This window comes from Notothenia rossii (assembly GCF_949606895.1).
Source record: "Notothenia rossii genome assembly, chromosome: 3".
NCBI classification, from domain to species: domain Eukaryota; kingdom Metazoa; phylum Chordata; class Actinopteri; order Perciformes; family Nototheniidae; genus Notothenia; species Notothenia rossii.
Genome location: NC_136901.1, coordinates 91,826,190 through 91,847,149, shown reverse-complemented (window position 1 = coordinate 91,847,149; position 20,960 = coordinate 91,826,190). Strand labels below are relative to the sequence as shown.

At 39.7% G+C, this 20,960-nt stretch overlaps 3 protein-coding genes across 3 annotated transcripts; 1 reads left to right on the top strand and 2 right to left on the bottom strand.

The window, feature by feature from the left end:
- Positions 1–1,061: 1,061 nt before the first annotated feature.
- LOC307031888 (transmembrane emp24 domain-containing protein 9) lies at positions 1,062–7,992 on the bottom strand. The gene is made up of 5 exons (XM_079669453.1): positions 7,811–7,992; positions 6,184–6,284; positions 5,458–5,583; positions 3,618–3,764; positions 1,062–2,604 (listed from the first exon to the last, which is right to left on the bottom strand). The coding sequence occupies exons 1-5, from the start codon at positions 7,956–7,958 to the stop codon at positions 2,455–2,457; spliced, it is 672 nt and encodes a 223-aa protein (XP_079525579.1). The 5' UTR covers positions 7,959–7,992; the 3' UTR covers positions 1,062–2,454.
- Positions 7,993–8,788: 796 nt separating this feature from the next.
- tmem216 (transmembrane protein 216) lies at positions 8,789–11,710 on the top strand. The gene is made up of 6 exons (XM_079667876.1): positions 8,789–8,896; positions 9,955–9,968; positions 10,062–10,155; positions 10,600–10,692; positions 11,261–11,462; positions 11,581–11,710. Exons 1-6 carry the CDS (start codon positions 8,887–8,889, stop codon positions 11,594–11,596), a joined length of 429 nt encoding a protein of 142 aa, XP_079524002.1. The 5' UTR covers positions 8,789–8,886; the 3' UTR covers positions 11,597–11,710.
- On the bottom strand, positions 11,560–20,666 carry LOC307031101 (transmembrane emp24 domain-containing protein 9-like). The gene is made up of 6 exons (XM_079667875.1): positions 19,845–20,666; positions 17,664–17,764; positions 15,260–15,385; positions 13,761–13,907; positions 12,821–12,936; positions 11,560–11,609 (listed from the first exon to the last, which is right to left on the bottom strand). The coding sequence occupies exons 1-6, from the start codon at positions 19,978–19,980 to the stop codon at positions 11,606–11,608; spliced, it is 630 nt and encodes a 209-aa protein (XP_079524001.1). The 5' UTR covers positions 19,981–20,666; the 3' UTR covers positions 11,560–11,605.
- Positions 20,667–20,960: the final 294 nt, after the last annotated feature.

The window sequence follows — 20,960 nt, the reverse complement described above, 5'->3', positions numbered from 1 at the left end:
CAGGTCTCCCTTGAAAAAGAGATCAATGATTTGGGATAAATAAAGGTTTGAAAACTTACTACCCACAAATATATGAAGAATACATACATCTAATGTGGTTTTTTAAATATATTTATCCCAGAATATAATAATTAGACCACTGGAAATGAAAGGCACAAATATTGAGGTGGCTAACGGATTAATGTGTTAGTAATAATGTAGAGATTTGGCATAAAGAAACACTGTGAAGTGTCACATTATGTTGTTTTGGTGCATTTCGTACAAATGTTATGAATAGTTTTGACTTTAAAAATATATTGCATATTTTTTTCAGACTCACGTTTAATTTAGAGATTTTACTGCTTTATTTTTATATATGTATTTGTACAGTGTAGTATTGCTACTTAAAGATCGGTCTGTGTCAGGGGCGCCGCTTGCGAACAGGCAAGGCAGGCAACTGCTTGAGGCCCCCAAAGAAGGTAAATAAAGAAGGTCCACAGCAACTACAACATGAAACACCCTTTAATTTCGGGAAACCCCCTCAAGGCGGCTCCATACATGGCACGCCGTAAAATGCTGATTATCTTAAAGGTGGGGTAGGTAATTTTGGAGAAACCAGCTTGAGTGCGCGAGAATTTGAAAATACACAAACATTAGCGCAGTAGAAATCTGCTACTTCCTTACAGAGCCCCTCCTCCAACACACACGAACGCGCACATGACCAATGAGGGCACGAGATAAGTTTGTGCACGAGATGGAAGGCTGACAGGCAGGTAGGCCATCCAGTTACTTTAGCCGGGCCGGCTCAGATGACTGGTCGTGCTTTTTACAGATTAAATTTGTTATGGATTTTTTGTCAAAGCACTTAAGATATTTATTGCTATCGGGATGTTGAGAGCATGGAATATAAAAAAAAGGGTTTCTCGAGTAGGTTTCTCAAACTTACCTACCCCACCTTTAAGTTTCGTTGCCTCTGTCGAATTATCCGCCCTATAAAGAAAATAGTTACAGCATTTGAAAACCTCCTAGTGACATTAATAATGTTTAAATGAGGAATATTACAAGAAAGAAACAATCAGGCCTTTGAACAAATGTGACAAACTTTATTTTTGAGTGCAATTCCAGACAGATTTCACATGGACAAAAATCTCCCTAAAAATAAAATAAATCCAAAGCCCTCCTCCAAAATCTTTATTCTAACCCCGGAAAACATTTCTGAAAACTACCAGCAACATAAAACTCACACCAACCACCAGAGAGGAAGAAACAATAAAACAAGGATGTCAATCTTGAAGGCTGAGGAGGGAAACACTTTTAGTATTTCTCAAAAATGTGTTTTAAATCTGAAAGATGGGGACATTTCTTACTCCTCAGGTTCAGATTCAGAACACAACGGAAGCTGAATGATTTAATGATTGTATTATAGGGTTAAAAGAAGTTCAAACACCTTGAGGTTAAGATCATGTGATCATTCAAAAATCGTTCTTTTCGAATAATTTACGTTTTTGATGCAACATCTGATGCGTTCACGTCAACGTTTTCCATCTCAAAAAGCTCGATTTTGGTCGAGAAACACAGTCGGTTGTAATCTCAATCAGACGGAGGTCAAACCTGATATGTGGTAATGAGGCGGATTTAAAAAAAAAAAAAGCTACGATCCAGGACGATTAAAAGCTCGTTTCACAACATGTCTGCCACTTCCTGTGTTCTCGCTGAAAAAACACGACAAGCGAGAAGATCAATCACGAGGGGGAAGTCGCTCTGAAGCAACAGTACTGATTAGTTCAGCTGCAACATATCCACGTTACATTCCTGCCCAGAAATAGAAATAGAAATGAAATGACTTGAATCCAGATTATAATTTGCTTAAAATGGAATCTCTCGTTGGCCAGTAACACGTGACGCCGTCCTCACAGAGAAGAGACAGAAAGAAGGTTTTCAAAAGTCGACTGACGGGTTTAACTCTGACGAAAGAGAAGCAGAACTAAATAAATACAGTCGTCACATTTTCCCCTGATAGTCTACAGCAAGAACAACGGGAACAACAAAACCCAGTAATGATGATAATAATATTAATAATGTCTGCCTACGTAAAACCAGGGCTGCAATTATTTAAAATAAAATCACTTTTAAAAACCTTTTGCAGAATTGCTTTCATGTTTGTTTTACGTTGTATGTTAAGTTTCTGCCTTTTTAGTGAAAGGTTATTCTGGGTATGAAATGTTTTGTGTGAAAGCAACTCATCACTTCATAGGCGTCTACATAAATACATTGTATAATTATTAATATTATTATTATAATTATTATCTAAGGATGTTTCTTCGCGCAGCTGGATTTCCACCTGCGTCCCATCTTCTTTGCAGTTTTTCTTCTCAGCACTTCTTCAATCAGTAGAGACCAAACAAACACACACACACTTTCTCACACACACACACACACACTCTCTCTCTCTCTCACGCACACACACACACACGTCTACACCAGTTTCTTGGCCTCGAAGAAGCTCTTGAGGTGTCTCATCTGCCAGATGCCGATGGCCACGAGGATGAGGGTCTGGACGATGGACCACCAGAGGACGCGCTGGTTCGTGCTTTCACTCGTCTGCCGGAAACGCTCCTCACGGTACTGAGGACACACACACAATATATTACACAGTAGTATCCATGTGTTAAAAAAAACACTTTTCATATAAATTCATTGAATTAAAGTTGGGAAAAATGTCAAACAAATCTTAGTCGATTAGAAAAAGCCCAATAACTTATTTCCATAACAAGCTTGAAATCTACCCTTCATATTTCCTCTTTTTAGAATCAATCTGAAGCTTCTGTTTGAAGGGGTGAGCTGCCAACACGTCTTATAACTAAATAAAGTAAACCCTCTGGAGAGCTGGGCTTTAGGCTGTTGGGTTTCTTTAAGCATGTTCAAGTATCAAGTATCATTGACCTACATTTGATTGATTTTCTAACTGAACTAATGAGGCGATATATTTCTAGTGAGCGGCCCAGCCCTTCGTATATTGTTCTGTACGTGGCCCTCTGTGAACACCCCTGACTTACTCCCACCTCTAGTATGTAGAAGTAATAATGTTAATGTAGTATTATGCGTAATAATCTAAAAATATTCGCTTTCAAACGTCTTAAACAACTCCTGTCCCTCCTTCTGTGTCCCATGTTGGATGTCCCTTTAACTACCATGCTTTAGTACTGGTACTAACTGTTGGGAAAATACTGAATGTCCTCTTCCAACCTCAGAGCAACATGCTAACAAAGGTATCCCAACTGTAGCTGTGAACATGACAGGATGTGTGATTACCTAGAAGAGCATCAGGACTGTTTGAGGCATGTGATAGCTATGTGATTAACATGATGATTCAGCCTCTATGGAGAGAGACATGTGACAAGCATGATCATTTCTGACGTGGAGCTAATCTGAAGTAAACATTGAATACTGCTTTCTATTCCTCCATCTTGTGACTGTGGAACTCCCTCTCTTGGATATCAGCATGTGAAGGACACTGTTCAGGAACTAGTTGATGCTCTGTATGTGATGACTACTTCCATTCTGGAGAGGATCACAGATACATGGATCCTGAGGTTCAAGCTCAAGCCGGGGACCAGGGAGATTTTCCTAATACTGACCCTCTGGTAGTTCTGCTCCTTCTGGATCTGGTCCACCTGCTCCACCAGCTGTCTGACTCTCAGCTGCAGCTCCGTCAGCTTGTCTTTAGCAGCGATCTCAGCGTAGTTGTTGGCGTGTTCCCCCACCTGGATGTCCAGGTGAACCCTCTGCAACACAACGAGCATTTAGAGAGGGGCAGCAAGGAGTCACAAAACTAACGGTTCTGTCTGCTGCAGGTCGAAAACCACCAGACTCAGAGACAGTTTCATCCCACAGGCCGTAAGACTGATAAACACCTGAGCTGCTGAAACAACATCCATAACATTCATCTGTTTGCAGCTAACACATTTATCTAATATATCAGATTCCAATTACTTGTAGACTCTAATTGCACTATTTCTATTCTAGTTTATACTTGCAATATTTTAACCGTTTTATTGTGTTGCACTGTTGTACTTGAGTAACAGTAGAAGTACTTAGATCTTGTACTTGAGTAACAGTAGAAGTACTTAGATCTTGTATTTGAGTAAAAGTAGAAGTACTCAGATCTTGTTCTTGAGTAACAGTAGAAGTACTTAGATCTTGTTCTTGAGTAAAAGTAGAAGTACTCAGATCTTGTTCTTGAGTAAAAGTAGAAGTACTCAGCTCTTGTACTTGAGTAAAAGTAGAAGTACTCAGATCTTGTTCTTGAGTAAAAGTACTCAGATCTTGTTCTTGAGTAAAAGTAGAAGTACTCAGATCTTGTTCTTGAGTAAAAGTAGAAGTACTCAGCTCTTGTACTAGAGTAAAAGTAGAAGTACTCAGATCTTGTTCTTGAGTAAAAGTAGAAGTACTCAGATCTTGTTCTTGAGTAAAAGTAGAAGTACTCAGATCTTGTACTTGAGTAACAGTAGAAGTACTCAGCTCTTGTACTAGAGTAACAGTAGAAGTACTCAGATCTTGTTCTTGAGTAACAGTAGAAGTACTCAGATCTTGTACTTGAGTAAAAGTAGAAGTACTCAGATCTTGTTCTTGAGTAAAAGTAGAAGTACTCAGATCTTGTTCTTGAGTAACAGTAGAAGTACTCAGATCTTGTTCTTGAGTAACAGTAGAAGTACTCAGGTCTTGTACTTGAGTAAAAGTAGAAGTACTCAGATCTTGTACTTGAGTAAAAGTAGAAGTACTCAGATCTTGTACTTGAGTAAAAGTAGAAGTACTCAGATCTTGTACTTGAGTAAAAGTAGAAGTACTCAGATCTTGTACTTGAGTAAAAGTAGAAGTACTCAGATCTTGTACTTGAGTAAAAGTAGAAGTACCAGAGTGTAGGAATACTCTGTTACAGTAAAAGTCCTGCATTCAAAATGTTCCTCAAGTGAAAGTAGAAAAGTATTATCATCAAAATATAGTGAAAGACAGTAAAAGTAGTCATTGTGCAGATTGGTCCATTTCAGAATAATAGATATGATATGTTTGATAATGATTGATCATGAAAGTGTTCTCAAAGCTGGTAAAGGTGCAGCTAGTCTGAATGACTTTGTATACTGCAGGGTAGCTGGTGGATTTACTCCAGGTGGAACTAAAGTCTGATTCAACACTTGATTAGATTTCACATCATTCATCCACATCTGTGAAGTAACTAAAGGTATAAATACATGTAGTGGAGGAGAAGTACTAAGTGGCATAACATGGAAATACTCAAGCCGGTGAAGTTTTTCATTGATATATCTATAGCTCTGTACAAATGACAATAAAAGCATTGAATCTTGAAAATCAAAAAGGAAATGAGTCAGCGTTTAGGCAGCTTCCTGGCCGCTTGTCTTGAAGTGTTCTTAACGTGTTTCTACAGAAACTATATTTAAATCAGCTCTGAAGTCTCCTCACCAGCATGCCTCCGGCGAACAGAGCGAACTTGGAGGAGTTGGAGTGAAGGCAGATCTGATGCTCTCCAGGTGTGTGAGAGGTGAAGGTGAAGCGGCCCTCTGAGCCGTACTGCCGCGACAGGATCACCTGCAACACACAAATAGCGTAGAGTACATTTACAAAATACATTTAGATTAAACTATGAAATTATGCATTAAAAGGAGGATAGTGCAAATTCAACACACAATCAGGTGACAGGTTCAAATGTATCGCAATGCATTGAGAAAGTGCAGCAGAGAGCAGGAGTTTGCTTCCTGTTGGGAAAATACTGAATGTCCTCTTCCCATATCAGAGTAACATGATAACACAGGTGTCCCAACTGTAGCTGTGAACATGACAGGATGTGTGATTACCTAGAAGAGCATCAGGACTGTTTGAGGCATATGATAGCTATGTGATTAACATGATGATTCAGCCTCTATGGAGAGAGACATATGACAAGCATGATCATTTCTGACGTGGAGCTAATCTGAAGTAAACATTGAATACTGCTTTCTATTCCTCCATCTTGTGACTGTGGAACTCCCTCTCTTGGATATCAGCATGTGAAGGACACTGTTCAGGAACTAGTTGATGCTCTGTATGTGATGACTACTTCCATTCTGGAGAGGATCACAGATACATGGATCCTGAGGTTCAAGCTCAAGCCGGAGATCAGGGAGGTTTTTCTAACATTATGTTTGTCACCTTGTCGTCGGGATCTTTGACCTCCACGAACATCCCGAGTCCCTGCGTGGCCGGAAGATACTCCTCCCGCTGTTTGTCGTACAGCTGAGTGCGGTAGTTACCTGGAGACACAGAGAATATTCACTGAAGCACAGAGAGAGGTGATAATGTGTGTGTGTGTGTGGGGGGGGGGGTTACCTTGGTTGCTGATTGGCTAATGCTTACACAAGACAACACATCGTTATGACATCATAAAGTGGCCTAAATCTGATCAGCTCATTTTCAGACATGTACAAATCTAGGGAACAGAAATAAGTAGAAGCAAACTAAAACTTCTTAAACTTAACTTAAAAAAGGGAACATGTAACATTATGAGGTAGCACCAGGTGACAACATTAATAGTATGTAGGAATAAAAAAAGTGTATATTGCAAAAGGCGTCTCTTCAACAGTAGTGTAACTGTTTCAGTGGAGGGGCAGAAACATATTCCCTTTTTACAGTCCACATATATATTATACTGTGGAGTGCTTCATTGTACATTCTGCCTTATCTTAGCCAAGTGTATATATATTATAAGGGTAAGTGTACTCAACGTGATAGGTATAGAAAGTGAGACAGCTGTGTCATGGTTTGGCCCGTTTTTTACATTTTTCAATAATAAATATGCACTTTCTTTTACAAAGTTTTATGAGCATGTATATATACGGAAAGTTAGGGGATACAAAGTGCTTTTAAGAGCCACAAAAATAAATGAGAATCTTGTTTTTTGTTAGATTGTATTGGCCAAGTTGAAACATATGTTACTTAAATAACTTCTACTCTTTCTTTGCCGTCATTGCGCAGACTCCATTTGAAATAAAAAGTAAACCCAAGATAATAAAGCAATTTGTTAAAGTGCCTTAATTTGAACAGCTGTTGCTTTATTTGCACAAACAGGTGAACTGAGGTTGGTCACTTATAACCTTGTTCTTCACCAGAAGAGCTGACATGAGGGCTTTGAAACACGTTATTGTGACATTAAGCTATATATAGTTTTACATTTGTAATATACTAATAGTGTTAGGGTTACCTACTCAGTCAATGAATCCATTTAACTTACAATTATTTGTCAGAATGCTCATTGTTTAAGTATTTTTTGAAAGCACCAATAGTCTAACCTGCAATACTGATGGAGTTATTTAATACAAATGATCTTAGTATTGTATTTTCTTAACATCTCTCAGCCCTTGTTGACTTTGTGAAACATGACTCCAACATATTGACATCTTGTTCTAAAAACTAGTTTCATTAGTTTTTGAAATGGTGATTAAATATAAAATGTCCTTACATGATGATTAGGGTGTGTCCAGAGAAGTACAAACTGAACATTTAGCTACATAAACAAAGATTTAGCTACTGAAATGTGACTTAAAATGCTGCTTTAATTCAGATTAAACTCGAGAGGTAAAATGCAAGTATAAAAGTAGTGTTTAATGTCTGATTAACTAATGTGAGTGACTATGTGTGTCTAAATACTGAGCTGTAAATCAACACATCAGCACTACAGGTCCGTGTGTGAACTCATTTAGCCGATTAGCTAATATTAGCTCAAGTTGGTGGGCTAGTTAGCATTAGCACATTAACCGGTTGACTTCCTCTCCTCACTCACCGATAATCATCGTCTCGTCCGGGATCTCCTCGATGAAGCATTTCTTCTCGGTCTCTCCGATGTGGAAGTACAAAGAGGAGACGACGCTGTAGAAAACGTTCAGGAGTAAAACCGACAACACACACGACCGCATCCTGACAGGCACCATCACAGCAGAGAGCGAGAGAGACTGCGCATGCGCGGACACAGCAGTGCCACGTAAACCCTCGTTTAAGTCTGGCCAATCAGCGCGCCGTATGGGCCTGCTGGGTGTTGTAGTTTTCTGTGCGTTGGGACCGTTGGGACATATGAGAACAGAACAACTAATCCACACAGGAGGAAGACAGGAGATGGATTGCACGTGTACACTTCCAAATAAAAATGGGACTTGTCAGAGGAATCAAATAACATAAGCCAAACATATAAATAAATACACACTTTTTTGAGGAATTGAAAGTAAATTTGTTGTAAATGTTGTCACTATACAAGACTACCAAGCAAAGTATGTTGGTCGACTCAAGAGCAATGCGTTAAAAAGGTAAAGGTACAAATTCACCAACAAATCTTCACAGCAAGATCGTTGTGTGTTCATAGTTAAAGTATATTATGGTGGAATTGAGGTCTAAGCATTTGGTGTTACATGTGGGGGGGCCAGGATCAATGCCTGGGAGTAACATGTTATGTCTTCAGGTATTCTAAAATGTACTTTAAATGTACATGATATATCTATGTTAAATCATCATGTTGATTGTGTTAGTGTACGCACAGTATGGATGAGCTAGTTAATGCAAGTATGAAGAATAGTATGAGTGATTGAACATAGATAAGGTAAAATAAAAAAATGACTGAGCCAAAACATGTTTCTATCCATCTATCCATCTGTCCGTCTATCCATCTATCTATCTATCTATCTATCTATCTATCTATCTATCTATCTATCTATCTATCTATATATCTATATATCTATCTATCTATCTATCTATATCTAGTGGTCCCACATGCAGCCTGTAAGGGGCAGTAAAGCAAAACTACTGTGGGTTGAACCTAACCCTGAAGAAGGGGCTCTTCCGCCCAAGCTGTTTCCATGGCAATCGAACATGGCGCCGGGTGAGTCAAACACTCTTTGTGCCGAAACACATTTATACATGAAATACAAATAATAATAACTAGTATATTGAACTAACGTTATTTACTACTTTAACGGTTTGTTGTTAAGCTTACCTTGCGACAGAAACAGGAGAGAAAAAGTCCCCTTGTTATTGTCAGCTGCTAGCATGTTAGCTTGTGATTTAATCAGACTTCTTTATAATTATAGTCGATATAACTTATACACAGAGATGGAAGAAGTACTCAGATGTTGCACTTGAGTAAAAGTAGAAGTACTCAGATCATGTACTTGAGTAAAAGCAGAAGTACTCAGATCTTGTACTTGAGTAAAAGTAGAAGTACTCAGATCATGTACTTGAGTAAAAGCAGAAGTACTCAGATCTTGTACTTGAGTAAAAGTAGAAGTACTCAGTTCTTGTACTTGAGTAAAAGTAAAAGTACCAGAGTGTAGGAATACTCTGTTTCAGTAAAAGTCCTGCATTGAAAATGTTCCTCAAGTAAAAGTAGAAAAGTATTCTCATCAAAATCTAGTGAAAGTAGCGACAGTAAAAGTAGTCATTGTGCAGATTGGTCCATTTCAGAATAATAGATATGATATGTTTTATAATGATTGATCATGAAAGTGTTCTCAAAGCTGCTAAAGGTGCAGCTAGTTTGAATGACTTTGTATACTGCAGGGTAGCTGGTGGATTTACTCCAGGTGGAACTAAAGTCTGATTTAACACTTGGTTAGATTTCACATCATTCATCCACATCTGTGAAGTAACTAAAGGTATTAAATACATGTAGTGGAGTCAAGGTACACCATTGACCTCCTAAATGTACCTTTAGTGGAGTGGAAGTACAAAGTAGCATAACATTGAATTACTCAAGTAAAGTACAAGTACCTCAAAGGAGTATCTTGGAACACACACTATAACATATACAGAATACATGCACCATATATATATTAAAATAAAACAATCATGTTTATATACAAATAAGAAGCTAGAGTGAATGAGCACATTGTACAACTTATAACCACTATTAATCATATCATTGTATCTTCTTCTCTGCAGGGAGCCAACCAATTGTATCCTTCTCATGAAATTGATGCACACACCAATCTGTTTAATTGTGTGTGTTTACTACAATCCTCTGTTGTCCTTGACTCCTTCTCCCTCAGTTGTCGTCCACTCCTCTGCAGGTCCTCCTCTACCTGAACGTCTGGTACTTCGCTGCCTTCTACCTGGCAGAGATCCTGATGTTCATCTATAAAGGTCTGTCAGAACATTTCACACCTCCACACGTCTGAAAAACCGTTACTGTGAGATGAGACAAACCTTGTGAAGAAGACACTGGATTACTCTGAAGCCATTGTGCTGAGATGTTAGAGCAGCACCATCTGCTGGGGAAACCTTCACATTACACTTCATCGTTATTGTGTATAGTACCAGTTCACCGACGAATAACAAAATGAAGCTTCAAGTATTAGGAACATTTCAGTTTTTATTCATTAAAGTGAATCAACAATGGTCAGGAAAACAAAGTGCATACTGAGAGTACATTGTACAAAGTTTAGACACAGTAAAGTGTACATAATACAAAAAAGGTCCCAGAGATTCAGGATTTGGTCCACATGTTATCTCATGTTTCTACTTCCTCCATCTTGAACTAATGTTTATTTGCTGATATTCATACATATTTCTTGTTCCTGTGTGTAGGGATTATTCTGCCCTACCCGTCTGATAACCTGGTTCTGGACGTGGTGCTGCTGCTGCTCTTCCTCGGCCTGGAGACTCTCAGGATCTTTTACGGTGAAAAATAATAATAATCTAACTGTACCTGAACTACCTTTAAATAAGGATGGTTATTATTATTACATTTAAAAAGATCTGCTCTTTGCTGCCACCATGTGGGCAAACGCAATATTACACTCACAAAACTCCAGATAGACTGCTAGGATGTTGTATTTATCTAGTGGACCCTTAAGGCGTCTCCCTGGTTCCCTCCTTGAAAAGCCAATCAGATCTTTCCATTGGATTTTGGAATATTGTGGAAAATAATCTCAAACACACCTTTATTTTTTAATACTTACATTTCGCAGGATAATCTCCACATATTAACACCACCTTGTGATTTTTTTAAGTAAAAAGCCAGAAATAGGCTATAAAGGAACTACAGCACGGTCACATGACTTCAAGTCACCACCGCTAAGCTAAAGGAGGCTAATGTTGGGCTATAAAGGAACTACAGCACGGTCACATGACTTCACGTCACCACCGCTAAGCTAAAGGTGGCTAATGTTGTTGTGTCTCTCTCTCTCTACTGACCCTCTCTCTCTCTCTCTCAGTACTGACCTCAGGGTGCATTGTGTGTTTTCAGGGTGGAAGGGGAACCTGTGTGAGCGCTCTCTGGCCTCGTGTGCGTCGCTCTTCATCCTGTTCCCCTGCACGGCGCTGGCTGTTTACTTCCTGCTGCTCCAGACCTTCGTCCTGCGGCTGGAGTTCATCCTCGGCGCCGTGCTGCTACTCTTTTACGCCCTGGAGTTCCTGCTGGGACTCCTCTCCTTATCGTCCTTCTCCAGGTGAACTAATCATGTCATGTCGGGTTGGGGGGGTCTCAGTATATAAAAAAGTATTTGATTATGCTTCTGGAAATATTTACAAGTTTCATAAGTCCCATTTTTGTTGTTTCCCTTGTAGGTCCAAAGTGTACTGAGGAGGAGCCTCACCTGAAACACAGAGCGGAGACCACATGTTCAAATGTACAGAGCTTTCTTCAGACGTTGTAAATAAAACTTTGTGTATTTTCATATTAAAAATGTAAATCTTTGTTTTTCTACTACCTGAGACTTTTGTTGGTTTTACAAGTTATAATGACGTAATGAAAATAACACCGAAAAGGAAATACAACTTTTCTTTAGAAGGTCACCTATTATGTGAAATCTACTTCCTCATGTCTCTTCTACATCAACATGTGTCTCCTCTTCTCCATGTCTCTTCTACATCAACATGTGTCCCCTCTTCTTCATGTCTCTTCTACATCAACATGTGTCCCCTCTTCTTCATGTCTCTTCTACATCAACATGTGTCCCCTCTTCTTCATGTCTCTTCTACATCAACATGTGTCCCCTCTTCTTCATGTCTCTTCTACATCAACATGTGTCCCCTCTTCTTCATGTCTCTTCTACATCAACATGTGTCCCCTCTTCTTCATGTCTCTTCTACATCAACATGTGTCCCCTCTTCTCCATGTCTCTTCTACATCAACATGTGTCCCCTCTTCTTCATGTCTCTTCTACATCAACATGTGTCCCCTCTTCTTCATGTCTCTTCTACATCAACATGTGTCCCCTCTTCTCCATGTCTCTTCTACATCAACATGTGTCCCCTCTTCTCCATGTCTCTTCTACATCAACATGTGTCCCCTCTTCTCCATGTCTCTTCTACATCAACATGTGTCCCCTCTGTGGAAAGAGACTCTGAAAGTTTCAGGAACAAAGATTCTCTCTCTTTTTGATCCATTTCTATAAAAACCTGTCTGAAAATGAGCTGATCAGATTTTGGCCACTTTATGATGTCATAACGATGTGTTGTCTTGAGTAACCATTAGCCAATCAGCAACCAAGGTAACCCCACCCCCCCCTTATCACCTGCATCTCCTCCTAGAGCACCATTTGTAACCAAATGTCTCTCAGAGGGGCGTGGGGAGGGGCTCCTTATTTTCATCTAAAGTAACAGACAGAGAATCAGCACTTTGGAAACAGGGCTGAAACAGAGGGGATTATGGGTAATGCTGCAATGATCTGTTTGGTGTTTCAGCCAATCAGAGACAGGTTCTGTATATATCTGAGACCTGTGATGTATTGATGAGAAACAGTTTAATAGGGGACCTTTTAATATGTGATGTTGGTGATGCTATTGTGGATCATTGAGGTCTCACCAGGACTTGGTGTGCCAGATGATGATGAAAACCACGTAGAGCGAGCGGGCGACCGGCCACCAGTAGATCCACATGTTGGTGTTTTGTGTCACCTCACGGAAATCTCTTTCTCTCAACTGTGAAGCAAACAGACACAGAGATTCAACATCATTAAATAGACTTGTTTTGCTAAGGAAGGATACGAACTGAACTGAAAACTAGAACAAAAAGTTGAGATGGGAACATTCTGCTGCAAAATGAGCTGAAACTCAGAGAGCTGCTTTCTTTAAAACAGACTCAAAGCGACTCTCAATGACCTTGAAGCCGCTGTGTCTGTAACGGCCCGTCCAGCGGCGTGCGTTGTCGCTTGCCGGCGGGCATGTCTGAAACTCGACCAACAACCAATCACCTGAATCTCCCGCCCCGGACACACAAGAAGCGGATTGATTGGCTAGAGCTTGAACTGGCATATGATTAGATTGGCTGACGCTTCCGTCGAAGCTTCAAAAGTTGAACATTGCTCCACTTTTGCAGCGAGCAACGTGAGCAAAGCTACGCTCCCACAATGCAGTTCGGCGAAGCGTGACGTCGCTCAAAGTTAACTTGTTGTATGACTGTGTTGTAAAATTGCAGTTAACATTGTTGGGCCAGGACTCTCTTGAAAAAAATATTTGTAATCTCAATGAGACCTATCCTGGTTTAAACATAAGGCGTCCATTACACCCACCCACCCACCCACCCACCCACCCACCCACACACACACACACACACACACACACACACACACACACACACACACACACACACACACACACACACACACACACACACACACACACACACACACACACACACACACACACACACACACACACACACACACACACACACACACACACACACACACACACACACACACACACACACACACACACACACACACACACACACACACACACACCTTCTGGTAGTTCTGCTCCTGCTGGATCTGTAGAACATGCTCCACCAGCTGTCGGACTCTCAGCTGCATATCCGTCAGTTTTTCTCTCGCAGCGATCTCAGCGTGGTTGTTTGTTCTCTGGGCCGCTCGGAGGTCCAGGTGAACCGCCTGCAGGAGGGACATACTTTGGATTAACTTGAAAAATAAAATGTATTATTATTTATTAAAATTACCTCCAACACCTCACCTTTTATACACAAGTTAGATGTAACAGTTAGAAGATAATTTGGTATTGTTGGTATCAGAGTGTTGGGAAAATTCTGAATGTACTCTTCCCATATCAGAGTACCATGATAACAAAGGTATCCCAACTGTAGCTGTGAACATGACAGGATGTGTGATTACCTAGGAGAGCATCAGGACTGTTTGAGGCATATGATAGCTATGTGATTAACATGATGATTCAGCCTCTATGGAGAGAGACATATGACAAGCATGCTCATTTCTGACGTGGAGCTAATCTGAAGCAAACATTGAATACGGCTTTCTATTCCTCCATCTTGTGACTGTGGAACTCTCTCTCTTGGATATCAGCATGTGAAGGACACTGTTCAGGAACTAGCTGATGCTCTGTATGTGATGACTCCTTCCATTCTGGAGAGGATCACAGATACATGGATCCTGAAATTCAAGCTCAAGCCGGTGACCAGTGGGAGTTAAAAATGTTAAGTATTCAGAAAAAGTTTGAATTTGGAGATTTTTTTGCAAAAGTTATAATTTTGAGAAAAAAATCAGAATTTTTAGAGAAAGTCAGAAATTTGAAATTTTGAGAAAAAGTCAGAAATTGTAGATTTTGAGAAAAAGTCCGAATTTTGAGATTCTGAGAAAAAGTCAGAATTTTAAGAAAAATGTCAGAATTTTGAGAAAAATTCAGGATTTTGAGAATTTGAGAAAAAAGTCAGAACTTTAAGAAAAAAGTTAGAATTTTGAGAAAAAAAGTCAGAATTTAGAAAAAAAAAGCTAACGTTATATAAACAAAGTACGTAACAGTTGCATCACCACTCCTTAACTCTGGCCAGAAGCAAAATGCTAACGTTCTGCTATAAAGGAACTACAGCCGAGTCCAGCAGCACGACTTCAACGTCACGCCAACTTCAGATCCATATTCAAACACAGATTCTAAATGGTACGAGTTGAAGCGTTTGTTTGAACAGTCTGCAGGAGGCAGGTACTTGCTTTCAAGCAGAACAGAAACTAACTCAGAGAAGTGTTTACGTGTTCGGCGTAATGACGTACAACGACCTCCACGACTTCATTAGTCCTATTCAGCCACTTGGTAACAACCATCGTTTTTCAGACACGTCAACTCTTCAGAAATCACCCGTGGGGTCACTGCTGATGGATTTAATGTCGTAGAACAAAGCGTGATCCGTCTCTTCACTGTGTCTCAACCACAGACCTTATTTCCTGATATTTTCCATGACATTCCTGCACCACTTTATCAAAGAGTGTAATCTCACCAGCAGGACTGCAGCAGGCAGGGGGTGCTGTGAACAGTTGGCTTGCAGACAGATCTGGTATCCTCCAGGTTCCTTAGATCTGACTCTGAAGCTTCCCTCCGAGCCGTGAGACCGAGACAGAACCAGCTGCAGGAAACACAGGAATAAATCAAAACAGACTGTTCAACACATGCAGTTTTGTAAAATGTAATAAAAATATCATTGACAAATTGTAGAATATGATATCCAATATCATTTAACAAAGATCTTCTACTCAAACGTTAACCAACCGGGATTGTTTTTTATCGCACAAGAAAGAGGAGGAATCTAATTAGGTACATGCTTTTGAGACTCTATAGCTGATCCTTACAAAAACTAACTAAACATATATAAAAAGAATTAACAAAAGAATCATACAACTAAACACACTTTAAAACTTAATCCAAATTAAATCTGAAACGTGTAGAAAATGTCAAACAATTATTATAGTAAAGGTTTTTTTCACATTGGTGTTTTCGTGTCATTTTTATTACAGATTACTGTTTTAGTTTATTTTATTTTTTTGAGCATGTAAAACCAAAGAAAATACAAATGAAACAAAAGGTGATACAGAACTATACAAATGAATGCAATAACAAAACAAAATATTTAATGAATAATCTGTAGTATCATAGCCTGATATCAATAAACAACAAAGCTTTAGCTAATTACACGTCCGAAAAGGTCAACACGGACACCAATAAAGACAACAGCTAAATCACATGTTTGTTTTTCCATCTCGGTTGGTAAACACAGGGATGCAAACTCATCAGGTATGAAAAAGGTGACGAGGATCCGAGCCCCCCGACCCCACGGAATATGGGCTTTAAAATGAGGAATAACAGGATTTCAGCAGAACAACTAAAGCAGCAGAGGTAATAATAACAGAAACGCCAAAGAGTCACATCTAATAGAAATATATAAAAGCATTTATTTTAATTGTGTAGCAGTCAGTTTATAATTTTGGTAGCACTTTTTTTTTTTCCCGCCTCTGCACAAGGCTTACGGCCCGTCTACACTACAGGCATGAAAAAATCTTGAAGCTGGGCGTGTCTGAAGCTTGGCGATTTTTTGCGAGCAACCAATCACATGAATCTCCCGCCCCCGACATACAAAGCAATAGCAATGTTAAAACGAAGTAAACTGGATATAAACTCTCCAAACAGGCGAAAAAAACTATCAGTTTCACCCACTGTCTCTGCCACCTCCCTCCATGCCTGGTTCCTCCGGTTTGTATCCCGGTAAATAGTTCCGGTCGTAAAGAACCGGGTGATTTGCTACCGTAATATCTCGTTTGGAATATGAGGAAATGAACTGCGGTCTGGCTCTCCCAGCTTGCACGCGGTTTGATTGGCTGAGCTTGCACTGGCGGGATTTGCATAAACGGAATTTGATTGGCTGATGCCAAGCATCGAGCCTCAAAAGTTGAACATTGTTCAACTTTTGATGCCGATAGATGCTCGTGATGCTTGCAAAGCCATGCCATGCTCCCCACAATGCAGTTCGGCGAAGATTAAAAATCTTCTACGTCACCCCATTCAAGTGAATGGGCGAAGCGTTGAAAGCATTTTTTGATGCCTGTAGTGTAGACGTACCGTAAGTCTTTCTATCTGTATAGCCAGTGGTGTAAAGTAACCAAGTTCATAAACACAAGTACTATACTTGGGTACAATTTAAAGATACTTGTACTTTACCTAAAAGGTGGGGTATTTAATTTATTTCAGAAACACTTGTTGTTATATTCCATGGAATGCTCTTAACATCCCGATAGCAATGAATACATTAAATGCTTTGACAATAAATCCATTAAAAAACGTCATGTGTGGAAGCCGTAGCGCTGTAAAAAGCACGACCAATCATCTGAGCCGGCCCGGCTAAAGTAACTGGATGGCCTACCTGCCTGTCAGCCTTCCATCTGTGCACAAACTTATCTCGTGCCCTCATTGGTCATGTGTGCATTCGTGTGTGGTGGAGGAGGGGCTCTGTAAGGAAGTGGCCGATTTTTTCCGGTTGTGTATTTTCAAATTTTAGCGCACTCGAGCTGATTTCTCCAAAATTACCTACCCCACCTTTAAGCATTTCAATGTTTTGCTACTCTGTACTTCTACTCCTCTACAGGAGGAAATATCTCCTGAACTTCCCCACTGAATCAATCAAGACCCGAGCAGTTGTGGAGAAGTCCAAGGCACGGGCCGGCGTGTATCGGTCAAAGTAATCCCTAGCCACATGAACTTTGACCCTAGGAGATAGAGGTAAAAGTAATTTGTGAAAAAACCTGGACACTGTTTTCTAACTTAGGTTTTTCAGGTGTAATACCCTCCATCTGAGAGTGGAAGACAAGTCAAAACGTGTGTTTTTACTTAATCAGAACCAAACCAGGACTAACCTTGTCATTAGGATCTTTGACCTGGACTGACAAGGTGATGTTCTGAGAGACCGGCAGGTACTCGTCTCTCTGTCCGTCGAACAGCCGGGTCCGATAGTTTCCTGCAGAGAGACGAAACACAAAGAGAAACTCGGTCAAACTATGGCTGCTAAATACTGTGTCTTGTTAATGATATTGTGGAAATGAAGGAGTCTCGTGATTGAATTACAGTGTTAATAGAAAAGGGTATGTACTCTTACGAGAGGCCTTTTGTGTGTGTGCTATTGAAAGGTGTTGCATTTGTTAACTGACTCGAGCAAAGTACCGGCAAGTGAAACCTAACTTTGACTCTTGTCATAATTCTCCCCCTTTCTCAGGGGCGTAACACGAGTATACTTTCCATTAGCAGGAGTACAATGAAAACTTAGCTCAGGAAGTATTTCTCATGTCAGATGCAGATCGTAACAAATACTTTCAATCCATTAAAGGTGGGGTAGGTCATTTTGGAGAAACCGGCTCGAGTGCACTAGAATTTGAAAATACACAACCGGAAAAAATCTGCCACTTCCTCACAGAGCCCCTCCTCCAACACACACGAACGCTCACATGACCAATGAGGGCACGAGGCAGGTAGGCCATCCAGTTACTTTAGCCGGCTCAGATGATTGGTCGTGCTTTTTACAGCGCCACGGGTTCCACTGATGACATTTTGTTATGGATTTTTTGTCAAAGCACTTCAGATATTCATTGCTATCGGGATGTTAAGAGCATTCCATGGAATATAACAACAAGTGTATCTCGAGCCGGTTTCTCAAACTTACCTACCCCACCTTTAAAGCTTCTTTGGTTTATTTATTTTCCCCCACAATAAGTTCACCATTAAATAAAGCGATTTTGCAAAACCACCAATATTTCTGAATGTAACTTCCCTTGGAAAATATTTAAATATTAGTGACATAATAGGCTCAGTACATTTATCTGACAATAACTTTTAATCAGAGATGATGAGTTACTTTAATACTGTTTATCACTGTGCATTTGGACTTAAAAGGAACTTCCTCAGTTTGTTCAGCTGTGAGCTAACTTAGCTATGTGTATGCGTATATAGTGTATATATGTTTATAGACTCCTGCTTTTACTTGCTCACTTACAACAAGCTCTGCAACATTTGGCTTATTTTATTATTATTTTTCTGAAATTGTATATAGTTTACTTCATTGGTCTCACAACAAAATCTGCACTATTTTATTCTACTCTGTTACTCATTGCACTATTTTATTTTAATATTTATTTGATGTCTCATATTAAGGCTGAATTGTTGGAGCAGCTTGAGATTTAAGTTTTTTATTGGCATATCTACACTGTAGCTACTGTGCATATGAAAATAAAGCCTTTGAATCTAGTGTTAATAGCATTATACCATATGTATGTGTACTTTTATTTATAGTCAGTGGTGTAAAGTAACTAAGTATATTTACTCAAGTACTGAAGTGCTATTTTGAGGTACTTGCACTGAACTTGAGTATTTCCATGTTATGCTACTTTGTACTTCTACTCCACTACAGTTCAGAGGTACATGGTGTACCTTGACTCCACTTCATGTATTTAATCCCTTTAGTTACTTTACAGATGTGGATGAATGATGTGAAATATAATCAAGTGTTAAATCAGACTTTAGTTCCACCTGGAGTAAATCCACAAGCTACCCTGCAGTATACAAAGTCATTCAAACTAGCTGCACCTTTACCAGCTTTGAGAACACTTTCATGATCAATCATTATAAAACATATCATATCTATTATTCTGAAATGGACCAATCTGCACAATGACTACTTTTACTGTCGCTACTTTCACTATATTTTTATGAGAATACTTTTCCACTTTTACTCGAGGAACATTTTGAATGCAGGACTTTTACTGTAACAGAGTATTCCTGCACTCTGGTACTTCTACTTTTACTCAAGTACAACATCTGAGTACTTCTGCCTTTACTCAAGAACAAGATCTGAGTACTTTTACTTTTACTCAAGTAGAGGTCTGAGTACTTCTTCCCCCTCTGTTTAAAGTCGATGAGTTTATGCTGTTTATTACGGAGCCTTTGTACCTAAAGAACTTCCTCATAGTTTGTTGATCAGCTGTTAGCCTGAGAGCTAACGTCTCGTTGTCACGGGTTAAACTCTCGTTATCCCGGGTTAAACTCACCCATGAGCATCGTCTCGTCTGGAATCTTCTCCATGAAGCATTTCCTCTCGGTGTCCCCCATGTGAAAGTACAAAGACGAGACACAAGTGAAGAAAAAGTTCACAAGTACAACTGTCAACAACTTCACGGCCGCCATCTTCAGACGGCTACCGAGTTCTTCAAAACAAAAAAAACTTTGTTTAAAACTGTCAACGTACAAAGTATCAATACAACTTCAGAATCATTCACATGAGCAAACTGCGTTGAGAAAATAAAACGACAGAAATAAAGTTCAACGTAGACTAAACTTTAAACTGCAGTTGAGCACTTTAAAATACTTTATTTAAAACGTTATTCAAAACGGCTGAGAAAACAATGCGATAAACGAAATATGCAATGTAAAAAATATATAGAATAGGCTTGTTTGAGATGAGCTGCGGCTCGCCTCGAAAGTAGACGAGAATAGCCGATTGCAACCAAGGGAGGTCTCAAAAAGCTCGCCTGGATTCGGACAGCTCGGAATCGGCTTCTTCTTCTTCTCTCGGTTTTTGGCGGATTGCAAACAACTTTAAGGTGCATACCCTCAGGGCCGTATCCAGGATTTCCTAAATACCGAGGTCCAAACATGCTAGGGGGGTTTAGGGGTATACACCAAGGTGGAACGCTCTTCCCACAACTGTAAAGGAAAGTAAAACTATACTTACCTTCAAAACCTCTCTTAAAGAGCACCTTCGGTGGAGAGCATTGCAAAACTGGCTCCGGTAATGGTACAAATCTCAACCTGTCGTACAATGGACAGCTTCCCCCCCCATCTATCTATATACTCGCATGTTAGACTCTGTTACTAACTGTATATCTGTAGACTTGGTATGTCTTAAATGTCCGGTTAGGATGTATTAGAACGAAATCTAAAATGAAAATTGTAAATAAGCCATCTGTATGTAAAAAAACACCTTTATGTAAATGGTAAATAAGCCATCTGTATGTCAAATATGTCTTATATGTCTTAAATGATATGATGAATTGGAAATTGGGGACCCGGATGTAAACAAGACGAAAGTCTTTCTCTGGTCTGCATCCCCTTAACAATTGTATGTTTTGAGCTGTACTGTACTGTACCCAATATACAAGCTGTTA

What these genes read in the sequence shown, in the direction of transcription:
- tmem216 (XM_079667876.1), top strand. An exon ending in CCTGATGTTCATCTATAAAG is followed by an intron (nt 10,156 to 10,599) that starts GTCTGTCAGAAC and finishes TCCTGTGTGTAG; the next exon opens with GGATTATTCTGCCCTACCCG. An exon ending in GACTCTCAGGATCTTTTACG is followed by an intron (nt 10,693 to 11,260) that starts GTGAAAAATAAT and finishes GTGTGTTTTCAG; the next exon opens with GGTGGAAGGGGAACCTGTGT.
- LOC307031101 (XM_079667875.1), bottom strand. Translation starts at nt 19,980, where the DNA reads ATGGCGGCCGTGAAGTTGTTGACAGTTGTACTTGTGAACTTTTTCTTC. An exon ending in AGACGAGACGATGCTCATGG is followed by an intron (nt 17,765 to 19,844) that starts GTGAGTTTAACC and finishes GTCTCTCTGCAG; the next exon opens with GAAACTATCGGACCCGGCTG. An exon ending in AGGAGCAGAACTACCAGAAG is followed by an intron (nt 12,937 to 13,760) that starts GTGTGTGTGTGT and finishes TTTGCTTCACAG; the next exon opens with TTGAGAGAAAGAGATTTCCG.
- LOC307031888 (XM_079669453.1), bottom strand. Translation starts at nt 7,958, where the DNA reads ATGGTGCCTGTCAGGATGCGGTCGTGTGTGTTGTCGGTTTTACTCCTG. An exon ending in GGACGAGACGATGATTATCG is followed by an intron (nt 6,285 to 7,810) that starts GTGAGTGAGGAG and finishes CTGTGTCTCCAG; the next exon opens with GTAACTACCGCACTCAGCTG. An exon ending in TGTTCGCCGGAGGCATGCTG is followed by an intron (nt 3,765 to 5,457) that starts GTGAGGAGACTT and finishes GTTGTGTTGCAG; the next exon opens with AGGGTTCACCTGGACATCCA.